At 34.3% G+C, this 15620-nt stretch overlaps 1 protein-coding gene across 1 annotated transcript in view; it reads left to right on the top strand.

Annotated features, from left to right (window-relative positions):
* IQCM (IQ motif containing M) overlaps positions 1-15620 on the top strand; it is a 343964-nt gene that overhangs the window by 45209 nt on the left and 283135 nt on the right. The window contains exons 4-5 of the mRNA XM_046657520.1: positions 7137-7224; positions 11364-11458. Coding sequence (XP_046513476.1) covers positions 7137-7224; positions 11364-11458 — 183 coding nt within the window. The remainder of the gene's footprint in view (positions 1-7136; positions 7225-11363; positions 11459-15620) is intronic.

The following is a 15620-nucleotide window of genomic DNA, read 5'->3' as shown; positions in this document are numbered from 1 at the left end:
GATGATGACTGTATTAAGAGGTAATCAGTGTTAAAAGCTCTCATTTGAACCTTGGTCAATTCTTTTACCCACCGCACTTACTATTTATTTCAAATCTTTGCCACTCTCCTGGAGACCCTTCTCAAACTTCTGTCCCCTTCTCTCAGTAAATGACTTTACCTCCTGCTTCACAGAAAAGATAAAGTTGTTCATGGTAAACTATTGGAAACTTATCAATAGCTACCTGAAACCTTATCTAATTTCTTCTTTTAGAAGAAAATGCCTCTTTTCTCTAGATTGTGGCTAAATTCTATTCCATCCCTTCCATTCTTTGTCAGGAACCTATCTCGTCTATCATGTATTATTTGCTTTCTTCTCTTTCCACCTTCTCCTTTCCTATAATGGATAAGCTTGCTAAAGTCCCTTATATTTAAAAAGTATATTGACACCAAAACATTCTTTCTCAAACTTATGTCCCCGTAGTGATCATTTCATTTCTCTTCTTCCCTTCAAAACACACCTCTTGAAAGGAGAGTCTACATTTACTATCTGCAGTAACTTTATTCTTTTAGAACAGTGAAATTTTGCTCCCAATTCCATCTTTCTATTAAACTGTCCACCAATAACCTCCTCATTGCAAAAGCTAAAGGACACATTTTATTTCTTGTCTTGAATTTATGAGATAATGGAAATAAATTTTCATAGCACTGCAATTAGAATTACTCAATTATTTGTGCAATTATTTAGTTAATGTAGTTCCCCAGAATACAGCCTTCATAGTCCCCAGGTTATTTCTTGCATCCTTGGTGCCCAGCAGACTACCTGTCACATTATAGGCATTTGGCAAATATTTGTTGAATGAATGATTGAAGAAGTGGATGATGGATAAAAACATAATCCTGTCCTCAAGAGACCAAGAAAGAGTTCACAATCTAGTGAGGAATTGGCATCCTATATAACACACATGTGCTAGAAATTCCAACAGTAGAAAATCATATGACATCCACCCAGCCCACACACTAGAATGTGAAATGTCAGTAAATTGCAATCTGTCATTCTTGACTAATTAATCTGTCTATAAATTTGAAACATTAAGGTTTAAATTTTGTTATAATTACTTCATGTGAAATCGAATGCAATTTAAATAGTGGGCCTTAAAACGAGAGAAAAATGAGAAAAGTATTTTATAATCGCTCAATATACAAAATCTATACTCTCCTTTTTCAGTGAAAAGGATCTGGATTTAACCCATGTGAAGCACTTTTATAGTACCATTAAGTCTCTGTGTAGAAGAGAACTTAAAGCTCTTCTAGCCCAACTAATTTCATGATATAAAATACCTTTATAATGTTCTCCAGAAAGTTCTTGCCCAATCTCTGCCAGGAGACACCTGTGACAGGGAACACACTCCCTTTTACGGAATCCAATTTCCGAATTATTAAAACCCTAAATTCTAGAAAACTAGTTCCTGGTAACTTACATTGGCCCAGTTTAACTATTTCAGGTTGGCTGCTTTCAGCCACCTGAATTAGAGCTCCTGTTTTGTTTTGTTTTTTTGTGGAAGGGGGAGAAATAGGGATTGTTTATGAAGGTTAGGGGAGAAATGGTAATTAGTTGAAGGAGGAATGTATAGAGTATCTATTGTATCTGAGAAAAAATTGACAGAAATTAATCCATGTCACTGGCAAACATGAAGTAGTGATATTAAAATTCTATGTAACTGAATAAGAGGTGTTAAATATTTTATTTATTGATTCATCTAACGAAGTCTGCTGAATGCACTAGGTATTATAATCAAGTGCTGAAGATTCAAGGGGAATACGTCCCAGTCCACATCATCACAGGGTTGATAGACTAATAAAAGGGGCAGTGGGCCAAGTGAACAATGAGTGCTGCAAATTGTTTCAATGTTCAGATAGACCAAATAGCGTGCCCTGAGTTGTGTCTCAAAATGTGAATGACTAGCGGGGCTGGCCCCGTGGCTGAGTGGTTAAGTTCGCGGGCTCCGCTGCAGGCGGCCCAGTGTTTCGTTGGTTCGAATCCTGGGCGCGGACATGGCACTGCTCATCAAACCACGCTGAGGCAGCGTCCCACATACCACAACTAGAAGAACCCACAATGAAGAATATACAACTATGTACTGGGGGCTTTGGGGAGAAAAAGGAAAAAAATAAAATCTTTAAAAAAAAAATGTGAATGACTAGCAAAATGGGGAAGAGTATTCCAGGCATTCTTTCATTCAAGACATTTTTATACAGCACCTGAGAATCCACAATGGCAAGAAACAGAACAACAAATCTAAAGACTTAGGCCAGAGGCCAGCTTCTGTTCTTGGCAGTTTCTGCATATCTCTGGTGGCCTTGAGCTTTCGTTTTCACTGGACCTTGCATGGGTAAGGCACAGAGAAAATACCTCTGGCACATGCAAGGTGGGAAGTCAGGTCAGAGACTCCCCAAAATCTGAGACCCTCCCCCCAAAACAGTGATGATGTCAGTGAAAGACTAAACCAGGACAATAAAAAGCCTTGCTTTGTAAGAAGGATATGACAAAGAAACTTGACTATCTCATCCTTGGCTCTAAGAGAAGAAAAAAAGTTGTAATTCATAACCACAAACAAGCTCACCTGGAAATGAATCAGAATCCACATTACCAGTATCTCATAAATCCCTAAGTGAGAAATTAGTTTAATGTTATTATGAGTTGAAAGTTCCCTTAACTTCCTGGAGGAAAATCAAATTGTTTCTTGAGGAATGGATCTTAATCTCAGGTTGCAAATAATTCCCATTCCTATGGAATGTGAGTTTACAAGTTAAAAAAAATCACAAAATGCATGAAGAAATTAGCCCCTATGAGTGAAAGACTTTGACCTCCAGCTCCCCCAAAATGAAATTACATTTACAAAGACCATAGAGATTAGAATTGTCTGATATAGAATAGAAAATAAGTATGCTTAATATGTTTAAAAAGTGAAAGTATAAAAATATGAATGAAGTAGAGACTATGTAGATGTTCAGAAAGATTTGACAAAGAACCAAAGGAATTTTAGAAATAAATATATAATAATTTAAATACGAAATTTAATGTTTTGATGTTTTAATAAGTTATTAGTGGATGCTGAAACATTTTTTATGAAAAGTGGTTGGGAAACAGAATATTAACATGGACTCAATGTATCAGCCAGAAATTATTTATTAATTGCAAAGAGAAAATATACCTTTATAGTGGAAACATTTGGCAGTTATCACCTTAGTCAAATTTAGCAATAATTTTTATGTGATGTAATAGGAAGAACATCATATCACTTATGTGCATTTCTATCAAAAATATTTAGTTTCAGTGTAGTCTTAAAGGAACAATGAGAAGAATCCAGATTGCCTACAAGAATATCTTTGTGAAAAAAGATGAAAAAGGGTGGGAGGAATCTTCTAGGTCAGTGCTGTCTGGTTGAAAGGTAATGCAAGCCGCAAATGTACTTTAAACTTTTTTGGTGGTCACATTAAAAAAGGTAAAGAGAAACAGGTAAAATTAATTTCAATGATATATTTTATTTAGTTTAATATGTGAAAATATTTAAACATGTAATTAACGTAAAATTATTAATCAGGTATATTATATGTTTGTAGTAAATCTTAGAAATTCAAGTGTATTTTATATTTCCAGCACATCTTAATTCAGTGTAGCCATGTTTTAAGAACTCAGGAGTCATATGCTGGTGGCTACCATATCGGAAAAGGCAATTATGGGTTAAAGTAGATCTAAGAGCTATATGTGATCCTTGATTAGACCCTGGGTTGAAAAAATAAAAAGCTAGGAATGATATCTTGGAGGACAATTAGGGAAATTTGTATACAGATAATATATTAGATAATATTATTGTATCAATTTTAAATTTTGGGGGTAGGTATTGTGAATATGTAGGAGATGTAATTGTTCTTAAGAGCTATGTGACGAAGTATTTAAGGGTGAAATATTATGCTGTTTTGAACTTACTTTCAAATGGTCCAGCAAAAAATTTATGTGTACACATACTTACATATGTGTGTGCATACATATATTTCACTAAGGCCATGAAGTATTTGATTTAAACAGTTAAATTAACAAGCTTGATTTATTAGGTGAATTTAGACCAACAATGAGAGAATATACATTATTTCCAGACAAATATGGAATATTATGAACATTGACTATACACTGGTCTATAGAGTAGGAGTCAAATTTCAAAGAATTTGGAATTATACAAATCATGTTCTCTGATTACAGTGAAATTAAATTAAAAAAAATGATACAATGATAGTTTAAAATCCCATAATTTGGGAAGCAAAGATTATTTATGGAAAGTATGGAGGATGGATTGGAGGGTAACATGGTTGGAGGCAGGAATCCGAGTGAGGAAACTATTCGTGTTTCAGAGGAGAGATGATAAAGGTCTATGTGGAGGCAGTGTGAGTGGGAAAATATGGAAGGGATTTAATGAATGATTGTATGAGGAGATTGAAGGAGAGTGAGTAGTAGAAGTGGCTTCTAGGTTTATGGATGGATGGTAGTGTAATTAATTGTGAGAGGGACACGTTGATTGAGATGTCTTTGGGACATGTGTATAGAGATAGTTGGTTATTCAAATATGGCAATTGAGAGTGGTCTGAGCCAAGATACACAGATTTTGTGAGGCATCCACATTTAGATGATAAATGTAGCCATGGGGGTGGACCAAATCATTCAAGTGAAGTGTTAGAAGGCAGGCAGGGAAGGAGCTGTGGGCATAAACAACAGCTGGAGGTGGTCAAAGCAAAATGAGCCCATGAAGAAGACAGGTGAAATAGTCAGAAGTGAAGGAAATTGAATGGATGATTGATTACAGGTGAATGAATGATTGGTTCCAGCTGACCTCGGAGGAAAACATCGTAAACAGAGTTAAGGACTAAAGTCCTTTAGTTGGCAGTTCTAATGCTTATGTTCCATTTGTTTGATTTCGTTACAAAACCCCCAAATACTCATTGGTTTACCTACATTTTCTTTTCCCAGTCTCTGTCTGTCTCTCATTTGCTAATTATTCTAACCAGAAGTGATGTATAATTTATTTTCCAGAACTGAAATTCTAGAGTTTGGTGTAATTGTTTTAGAGACTAGATTTTACATAAAGGGAATAGTTATGAACCCAGAGATAGTATATTTGCCCTAAGTCATACAGTGTCTGATTCCCCATCTAAAGGTTTATCTAAGCTAATTAGAAGTAATGTTGGATTTTCATATGCTTTAACTTCCTCTCTAGAAATCTGCTTTTACTCTATACTACTTCTTCTAGGGGTATAACTGCACTTATTTTTTATTTTGGATATAGTCCTAACATGATTTGTTTAAATGCTACTCTATAGGGCATTTAAATGGATTATGCTCAAAGTTTTTAACAGATTTTTTCTCAAAATGAGCATACATTTTGCTTTCCCCCATCATTTTTCTCCTTCACTTTTCAGCAGTGATTGTCACTGTTAGTCGTACTGTCCATTGAGCGTGGTCATCCTGTTTTATTAAAAGTTATATCCTACATCTCCCTTCTCGAGGAGTTAGCATAGCAATTTTCACTAAGTACATATTCCTTAAATAAATAAAATAAGCAAATATGCATATTGAGTATCATAGTGATTAAGAATGCAGGCTCAGGGACTGCCTGCCTGGGTTTGAATATCGACTCTACCTACTGCTAGCTATATAACCTTGGGAAAGTTAATCTCTATTTCTCTGCTTCAGTTTCCTCATCTGTAAAACGGGGATAATAATAGTATCTAATTTATGGGGTTGTTGTGAGAATAAAATATGATAATCCATATCCAGCAATTAGTGCACTTAGCATAAGGCAAATGCTTTTAGATGTTTCTATTTTTAAGACTCAAACTTTTAAATTCTTTCTCTACTTCTTCACCTTAATATGCTATTTCTCAACCTACCGTGTATCTTTACGTAGAGCGTGTCTTTTGAGCTCTATAGTCACCTTCCAAAGGAAGCAATACAGAAATTACTCTCCTTTGCTGATTAGTCACCTGAGGCCCCATGAACTGTGGGGAACAGTAGAGCAGACTGATGAAGGGTGAATTTACAGTCAGAGGAATACAGGTTCGAGTCCTGGCACTGCACCTTTTAACTTAAAAGATCTTCGTAAGCTGCTTTCCTCACGTGTAGCAAGGAATAATCACAGTAGTTCACACACACACAAACCCAAAAAACCACCGAACAACAGGTTCAGAGGCTTAAGTATCATAGGGAATGCTAACCAAAACCCCTGGTATATTATAAATAGTCAATTAATATTAACATTCTGTTTTCCATTTCTCCCAAATTTTTATATTCCATGTTATACATTTAAAATCTAAATTACATAATGCATTCAGCTGTGCTATTCTATTTGTTAGCATTGACACACCAACTAGTTTGTAAATATTTCTAAAACAGAGGGTTTCATCTCATATTTTCTCCGTATCTGTGATATACCTGAGCTAGTAGCTAGAAGGTGCTTAATAGATATAAGACAATAACTTGTTATAATGTTTCAAACTATGTTCGTCCCATTATCTGTACAAAATAGAAAGTAATAGGTATTTAAAAAATATTGATGTAGATCACGCTTTAGTCTCGAAGTACTAGATTGTTTTTTAAAAGCAGAACTTTTGCCTTTGCTGGACTTCAGTCTTCCTCTCTATCAAATGGATGAGATTCTGGAGCACTCAGTGTTCCTATTTACATTAACTAATGATTGCTAAATTATTTTAAAATAGCTGGTTCTCCTATAAAAACTAAGCTTTATGGTGATGATGATGATGATGATAATGCTGGTATGTATAAACGAGGCTGTTTGTATTCATTGGTATATGCTATGCTGTTGCCGACATTTCTCCGGGAGCTATCTCCTTTCTGATATATGCAGTTCATTTACTGTCTACTTTCGGCCCTAAATTTTAGTAATTGCAAAACATCTGAGGAGCATGGGGGTAAAAAACACCCAAATGTGTTTTTAGAGTATCTTTGTGTTAGTAATTTTTTAAAAAAATATTGTACCTCTGGTTATTAAAAAATCTGTGATTTGCAATTTAATTCAAAAAATGCACTTAGAACTTGAAAACTAATAGTATACAATTAAAGCTTTTCTTTTTTTTTTTAAACTCCAGAACAAGTTAAACTGGGTAAAATAGTGACTAATATTGAATCAGTGAGTAAAAAAATGGAGAAAGAAAAACAGCATCATGGGAAGTCCAGGTAATGTGTACTTAGCTACCCTATAGAAGAAATATACTTTTCTTCTACTTTGACAATATTTTCTGACCAATTGTTGTGGCTTCTCAAGTCTATTAACACCCTTTGCATGAGGCTAATTTATCCTTCTGCTTGAGTCCCTCGAAGCATATCAATTATCAAAATTTTGGTTTTCAGTTCAATTAACTTTTGAACTGGAGGATGTCTGAGTAGTTAAGCAAACCATCTGGGTTTTACAGTGCATAAACTCAAATCCAATTTGTGGCTTTCTTGAGAAGAATGCCATATTTTATGATAATATTACATAAGTTTGGAATTTTAATAACTCATCTGCAGCAATTATGGAGCAGAGTTAAGTTATGATTTTTCTTTTTTAATTTAATAATTTAAAGTTAGCCTTTTTCTAACAGAAGGTGAGGCTGATCTTACAGAGCATAGTTTGAAGGCAGGAATTTTGAGCATTGCTTCTGCTTTCCAAAGGTGTCTGGATATGGGTCAGTTTACTTTTCTGAGTTATTCCGGTAGACAGCATCATCATCTTCAAGGTAACTTTACAATTGTGTATGTGATTGTTGGCCCTAAAGCTACAGATAAAACCTCTAAAGGCCCGTCAGCACATTTTGTAGGGACAGTTATACTTATAAAATATAAATACTGCTCTGTTAAAATGTGTTTTTCAGTGGCTTATTTTACATTAATTCATTATATAACATGGTCATAAATTTGGGGTGATTGGCATAGCTATAAATAATAGAAATTTGAGAAAATGTTGCTATGGCCATAAAGAATGTCATAGATCTTCCAAAATTTATCTTGTGAACTATGCTTCACACTTGAAGATTCATGCTCAGAAGTAACCACTTTCTTGGCTGAAGTGTAATCAACATTCAAATTTGGAATAGTGGATTACAGGTGCAGCTTTAATACTGAGGCTTTGGTTTTACCCATGGTAAGAGAAGATGTTAATTGCAAAGGAAATGATTATGTTGGGAATTTACTAGTTTTTAAAAATTTCCTTTCTGCCTTTACTTAATTTAACCCAATACCCAGGTTGGTCTAGCAGAATAGGAATTGTTAAAAGAGTAGTTAATATATCAATTTAACCAAACAGTTTAGAATTTCAAGTAAGCTTATAATAACTAGAAGAGTAAACTGAACTAATTTGAAAACTATCATTTTCAGTATTTTTAGATGGGGCTAGTAATCCAAGGAGGAGTAATAGGGACAGTGGAACGCTTGTTAATAATAAATCTGATCAGGCATAATATCTTTCAGTATCTCTTTCTCAAAAGAGTTGACTATTTTTCAAAATTGTTTTTTCCGCAACTTGTGGAAGATAAAGGTCTCTTGACACCTTAAATTCCCATTTTTAATGAAAACGTGTCTTGCTTAATGAGGAAGATCAACACCCTTTGAAATTAAGAGCAAGTGCATGTACTTCAATGACACCAGGGCAGACAAAGCCTGAACTTAAATCTGCCAGAGCTGCTCTGTCTTTATTTATAGCTAGATTATGGTGGTAACTTGTTTCCTACCTTAGCAGTTAGCTTCATTTCCTTAATTTTAGAAGTGTGATGAGAATGCAAAAGGAAAGACAAATGAGAGTTTTGGGACATGGTGGCTCAGGGTTTTAGAAAACTTGTTCTTAGCTAGACAAATAAAATGCCATTAGACTAAAATTTTTATTGAAATCTAGTTCACCACATAATGAAGATAAGCAAACTTAGCAATGAGGATATAAGCAACAGAAGGAAAAATAGAATCAGTCAGCGAATCAGGTAAGGGATGGTTAACAATGCAGGGACAGGCTCTAGGAGTAACTATGAATTGCCCAACTCTGTGAGACTCTCAAAGGTTTCTGTTCAAGACAAACAGACCCCTCTGAGAGAAGCTGTGTATAATCTACTTACAATTTCCCTGTAGATGCTTTGGAAAATACTAATTTTTAAGGTGACACATAATATTTTAGGGTAGACCATGAAAATATTGGCCCAACAAAAGAAATTTCCTTGGACAATACATGAAGAAATATGATAGAATCTTATAAATGTATGACTTCTTCCTTTCCTAAATTTTTCTTTATTTGACTTGCAGAGGGAAAGTAAAGTTGAATACTTCTGCATTTTCAAATTTAAGTTTAAGGAAGTGAAGTTCTTCCATGTACCTTTGAATTCTAACTTCAAAGATTAATTATCATACATTAACATACCTTTTTATGACAATAATGGTAAATGTGAGTGCATTCTAAATGTTAATTTTTCATCAAGGAAATTCACTTATTATTCACTTGTTTATTAGAGCTAATTTTTTAGTTGATGATATTTAGTGCATTTGAGGGTATGACAACTACATTTCTGTAAATGCATTCTATAATTCAGGCAAGTGAGCCTGGACTTCTTCCCCTAGTTTTGTGATCAGTGGGAGTTTCCTCTGTTACATGACAAATTGTATTTAGATTATTCTGATAATTTGATAACAGAATGAGGATATTATAAAATGATAGAATCCCTCATGGCATTTCACATTCGTGTTGAAACGACTCTGCCATTTCACCTTGTGTTTGTAAAATATTTGGCTTAAGTGGATGAGATGTGGTCTACTTCTACAGAATCTTCCATTAAAAGGGAATGATTGAAAAAAAGCAATTAATGCTTCTAATTTTGAGATTTAAATAATATTTAAGCATGGACCAGATAGAAGAAAGCAAAGCAAACTACAACTGATCAGTGTATCTTGGCCCCATTCTTGGTGGCATACAAATAAATTCTAGAATTTCAAATGGAGTTTTGCAAAACTACCTGAATGCTCCAGCCTCTCATATTTTCCCTTGGTGATGTGATTCTGTCATATTAGGGATACCTCAGTTCTTTGGCCAACTGCATAGGTGTGATCACATGAATGACAGCTAGACTAATGGATCCTATAAGTCAGTCATTTATTTATTGAGTGCCTACTACATGCCTAATGTAAAACTCTGAACAGGACAGGCACACCCTCTTCCCTCATGGACTCTAGTTTTTTGATGGGTAAGATTTCTATAACACTTATATATAACATTTGAACTAGCAATTCCATTTTCAGGCATTTACATTAAGAAAAGAAAATAATTGGACAGGTACACAAATATGAATTTTCAAAGATTTTCATCCTTGTTTATAAATAACAAAAACATGGAAGCAACCCAAATATCCAGCAAAAGAAGATTGGTAAATAAACCATCAGTATGTTAAATCCATACAATGGAATGCTATGTAGTGGGCTGAACAAGCAATGTGCATCTTTGTACATTTACAAAGATAGATATTCATGATATAAAGTGCAAAATAAGCTAAGTTCATGTACATTTATGTAACATAAACATAGAAAAGGTGTAGAATATGTTACACATGTTAACCATGACAAATGGCATCAGTATAAAGTAGTAATAAGGAGCTTAGTTCCTGAAGCCCCGTTGCCTGTGTTCAAATCCTGGCTCCATCCATTTCTAGCTAGGATAATCTGATCTATATACTACCTAACCCCTAAATGTTTTAGTCTCTTTGCCTATAAAATGGGTATAATAATAGTAAATACCCAGAGGTTTGTTGTATTAAATGTGATAGGAACATAAAGGTCTTAGAATAGTGCCTGTCCTATAGGAAGCATTTCAGGGTTTGCAATTATTAGGGGGGTGAATTAGTGGTAATTTTTATTTTCTCCTTTTGCTTATTTACATTTTGTAAAGTTTCTACATGGTGCCTGGTTGTTGATTCAGCCGACTTGGTTGAAACTCTCCAAGTCATGATAGGAAAACACGTTACTTAAAATTTCCTGCAAAACAGAGAAGAAATAGATATGATGCATGTTCATGTTTTTGTTTTTTGTTAGACTTTTTTGTTCAGAAAGAAAATGTTCCTGTTCGTTATCCATACTTAGAGCAAGCAAAATTTGGTAGTATTTTGTCTTCATTCACTAATAAATATTTATAGAGGGCCTACTATGTGCCCCTTACTCTACAATAGGTGTAGTCTCTGTTCATAGGAGACAAGTGCGCTTCTCTCTGTGATTAACCTCTAGTCCTATAACATTAGTTTTGGAAGTTTGTATTACAAAATAGGGTCTATTAAATCATTCAAAGCTCTAACTTTATGTTTTGGAAACAGAATGTTGGACGCATCCTATGCCTTCCCCATGATCAAACATGGCATGCTCTTACGACCCATGACCTCCTCTTCTGTGGGGCTTCTGGAAGAAAATGGTAAGTCTCACTGCATAAATGTTGGTAGCAACTCAGTGATTTTCATTATTTTGCATTTATTTAAAATGCAAAGTCAAACAGCCATTATTAAACAGTCATTTCTTTTATATTTCATTTCAAATACTGTCTCAAAAGATAAAGAGATTTCAGAAACAATTACTAAAAATTAGTTTTAACTTTCTTTATTTGAACTTGAGAGATTGGATTTTCTAAAATGTGTGTGAATATTGAAGCTTTTAGGAAATTATAAGGATAAATTCTCATAATTTAAAAAATATCTCTATAGTTGAGTTGCTGTTTTAAAAAAATACATAATTCTTCAAAAGAAAGTATAGATAATTCTTTAAAGTTCCTTAAATGTGACTGAGAAGCTCTCTGAAGCTTGATGAGTTGTTTGAAGACCCAGGGGCTATAGATTCAAAGAAACTATTTTGTAGTTTTCCCTCCTTTTAACTTGTTACTCATGTTTTTGAGCTTCGGGGTGTCATTAAGAGAAAAACTCTTGTGGAATGGGACTATTTTGATTTTGGAAGAAATTTTTCTAAATTTGCAGAATAATCTCCTCCTGGGTTCTCAAGACACTCTTGCATAAAATTTCTTTTATTCAACTACAATTTTACCAGCCTTTATTTGTTTTGGTTATTATAGAAGGAATTCAAGCATCAAGTGGAGGCTCATGAAACACATTTTCATTAATCCAACCAATATTCACCAAAACTATTAATATTTGTGAATAATGTCAGAATCTTGAACACATGCAATAGGTCTGTTTAAAAATTTTGATTGTTAAATTGGTCCACAGCTTAAATTCTTTTAAATCTTGATCAGATAATCTGAGGCCCCAGGGTAGGGGAAAAATGTGTGGGTCTCAATTGAGTCTAGAATTGAATAATTATGTGAAGAAGTAAATGCTGTCAAAAATTTCTCATAAGGCCTAGGGTCTAATGGGTGAAGTAGTTTTTATAGATAATAATCTTGAAATATGATAACCCTGAAAGCTGAGGTTTACAGTCCTTAACTACCTCATAAGTGAAAGTTCTACTAATTCTGTGACATTTAGACTTTATTCAGGATCAACCTAAGGGTTGATGAAAGCCTCTATTTTCAAATACCATCCATAAATCACATGTGTCTTTCCCTTTCAGAGGAGCTTCTTAGTTCATTGAAGGGTTCAGTAATTCTCATGGCTTTAGTCTGAATGTAGAAATTTGTCTTTTTGCATACACATGGAGCTTAATATACAGGGGCTTGTTTGTTTAGTGCTAAAGAAAAGATAGAAGACTTTTCTAAAATGTTTGTTGAGAGAGTCCCAGTTACTAGCTACAGATTATTGTGAAATTGTGGCTGGACAGCTGGAAGCATGCACAGTTACCTACGTGATGTTTTGAGTTTTGCCAAAGGTTCTATCCATGCAAAAATGTTCTGCTGAAATATCTGAAATATTTGCTAATGGAACCATCACTTCATGGAGGCTAAAGACGCTATACTTATTACAGTGACTGATACATATTAGGCATTAATAAACATTTGTTAAATGAATGGATGAATTAAGATAAATTAAAAGGAGAAGCCACCCAAATGGAATATACTTCTGTATCTTTGTCTGTATGTCTGTTTCTGAAACTTGATAACTGCTAAAAGAAAAAAGAATTTGGGAAAGTAAAATACAATAGTAACAGCAATGAATATAAACGTTGAAAAGAATAGCACCAGATGCTATTTTTTTTACTGTTCTTGTTTACACTGATTATATGTAGACTGCAGAGATACCATAAAAATCAGTAGATGTTATGTAGTTTAGTTTATATGCTTTAAAACCAAATTGTTAGGTAGATTATTAGTTTTATGATATAAGTGTCTCAAATAACGTCATGGAAGGCTGGGAGGTTGACATGTTGAAAGTGTAAAAAATTGTAATAAAAATCAGTATTTCCAAATGCTGTAGGGTAGCTATTCTTTTTTCCTTAAAGTGAAATGTATTTTTAATAAAATAAGAATGGAAATTTCATCACTGCTTTGTTGTATGTGAAGCTTTTGTTTTATTTTGTTTTGTTTTCAGCCAAACCACTCTTTGATAATTGCAACATTTTTTTTAGAAGAGCAGAAATATCTGAAGGCTTGTGGCCAGCAACTTATTTTATATAAGCTATTAGTAAATGTGAAAAATGATTTTATTTTTGAATAACCTAGGTGTGGTCCTGGCTTTGTGTCTTGGGTGAGAAATAATAAATACTTCTTTTATGCTTGTTAATTTTTTAGTTCATTTTAAGGCTATGGTCTAAAAATTTGCACAACAAAGCTTTTCTCTCTCACCAAAGCTTAAATTGTGAGAGAATGTAGATCTTGTGATTTTCTCTGGGATATATGGTAATTTATTGGGCTCTTAAAATTGCTCAATTCTTTTTTAAAATAAGTAAATTATTCTTATTAAAGGAAAAAGGAAAGGAAATTAGAACATAGGAATTAAGACAACTTTATGATTTCTATCCATTTGACTTATGTATTATTATATATAATATATAATAATATAATGCATATTATATACATATTATATAAATGTATGTATCTTATAATGCTTGAAGCCTTGCTTTTTAAAGCACTACCTCACAGTGATTGAGTGAAGTCACTGGAGTTATTCTGGTTACTCTAATGAGGTTAGAATTCTGGCTCTGCTAGTTTCTATCTGGGAAACTTCATCCGAGTTACTAAATCACTCTGTAATTGTTTCCTCATTGGTTAAATGGGCAATAATAACAGTACCAACCTCAAAGCTTTTAGATAATGCTTGTAAAGTGTATAACATACATCCTAGTGCCTAATAAAATTGAGCTATGCTTATTAGCCACAATTCCCTAGATATATATAGTAAAGCATAATAGACTTGAAAATCTAGTGTTTGGAGACGTAGCTTTGACCATTTCAGAAAGGATATATTACTAGAAGCACAAGACACACTTCATGACAACACCGACTTACACTATCACGGCACTGAACTCAGGAAGGGAGGTTCATTGTTATTGTGTAAACACAATCATTTGACCTTCTTGGATTCAACTATTTTTGCCATTGTCATGCCTTTTTACCCTCCTATTTCAATAAATTTGGTAGGTCACTCTTAAACTGATATTCCTCAGGCACCCCTTTCACCAGTAATTTCAAAGCTTTCTTCCCATCTTTATGATTCTAAGGGAAGCCTCAATGTAGAAACTCTTTAATAGACTTTTTCAAAAGAAAGTTCTGGGAAGAAGGGAGATGTTTCAAAGAAGCCCACATTACATAAGGCCCAAATCTCTGTGTGGCTGGGTACAAATCCCTTCAATTCTCTGGGCTTTAGTTTCATCATCTGTAATCCTCACGGAGAGGATAAAACTGCCTCAGTGAAAGAGAAGAAAGGTTAGAAAATTTCCTTTTTCTGTATGGTTACTTCTCAGATATTAAAACCTCTCTATACAATTATTGACAGGAGAGAAGAGGACTGACCCCCAGACTCTGCTCTTGGCAAGATTTCTTACCTCTCCCTACATGCCAAGTTCATAGCCTTGAGACCCTCGGGGTGAATCTCATTAAGTATGTCTTTTAACTCTGTCTACATCAGTCTGCACAAGACACTTGGGACTTCCAAATCACTGCTTACCACCAAAACCCCACTCTCGATAGAATTTTGTGTGTCTTCTTTTCTGACGTCATCTCTTACTCTTCCTGTTCCTGAAACCCATTTGGTCTTCTCCCTGAATTTATGGCCAGTAACCAGCAAAAATCCTAAATCCTTAACCTCTTCTAAGTATTCCCTTCATCTTCTCTCTCTAACTGAAATCTGTGCTCTGTCCCCAACCCTGAGGACGTTTCTTCCTCTGCTGCTCTCCCAAGTGGTGATGGTCTTCTCTACAATGCCTCACATCTCTGGGGTTGGAGATGAGATGTGACCTCCTGATTCCTCATGCTGTTTTCACACCACTCCCCCCTCCTCTTCCCTAAAACTCCCAGCTTTGAATCTCATGTCATCAAATTATATCCTTTATTACCTCTCCTTCTTACAGTAATCTATTGATTTGTATCCATTCTCTCATATCCTAAAGAATTTAGCCCTTGGATGCTTGTCATTTTCTCTAGCACTAGTCTTATAATAACTCTTTGTGAGTTCAATATCTAAATGAATAAGCTT

Source organism: Equus quagga, chromosome 3, assembly GCF_021613505.1.
Source record: "Equus quagga isolate Etosha38 chromosome 3, UCLA_HA_Equagga_1.0, whole genome shotgun sequence".
Classification (NCBI taxonomy): domain Eukaryota; kingdom Metazoa; phylum Chordata; class Mammalia; order Perissodactyla; family Equidae; genus Equus; species Equus quagga.
This window is presented reverse-complemented; position numbering and strand designations above follow the sequence as displayed.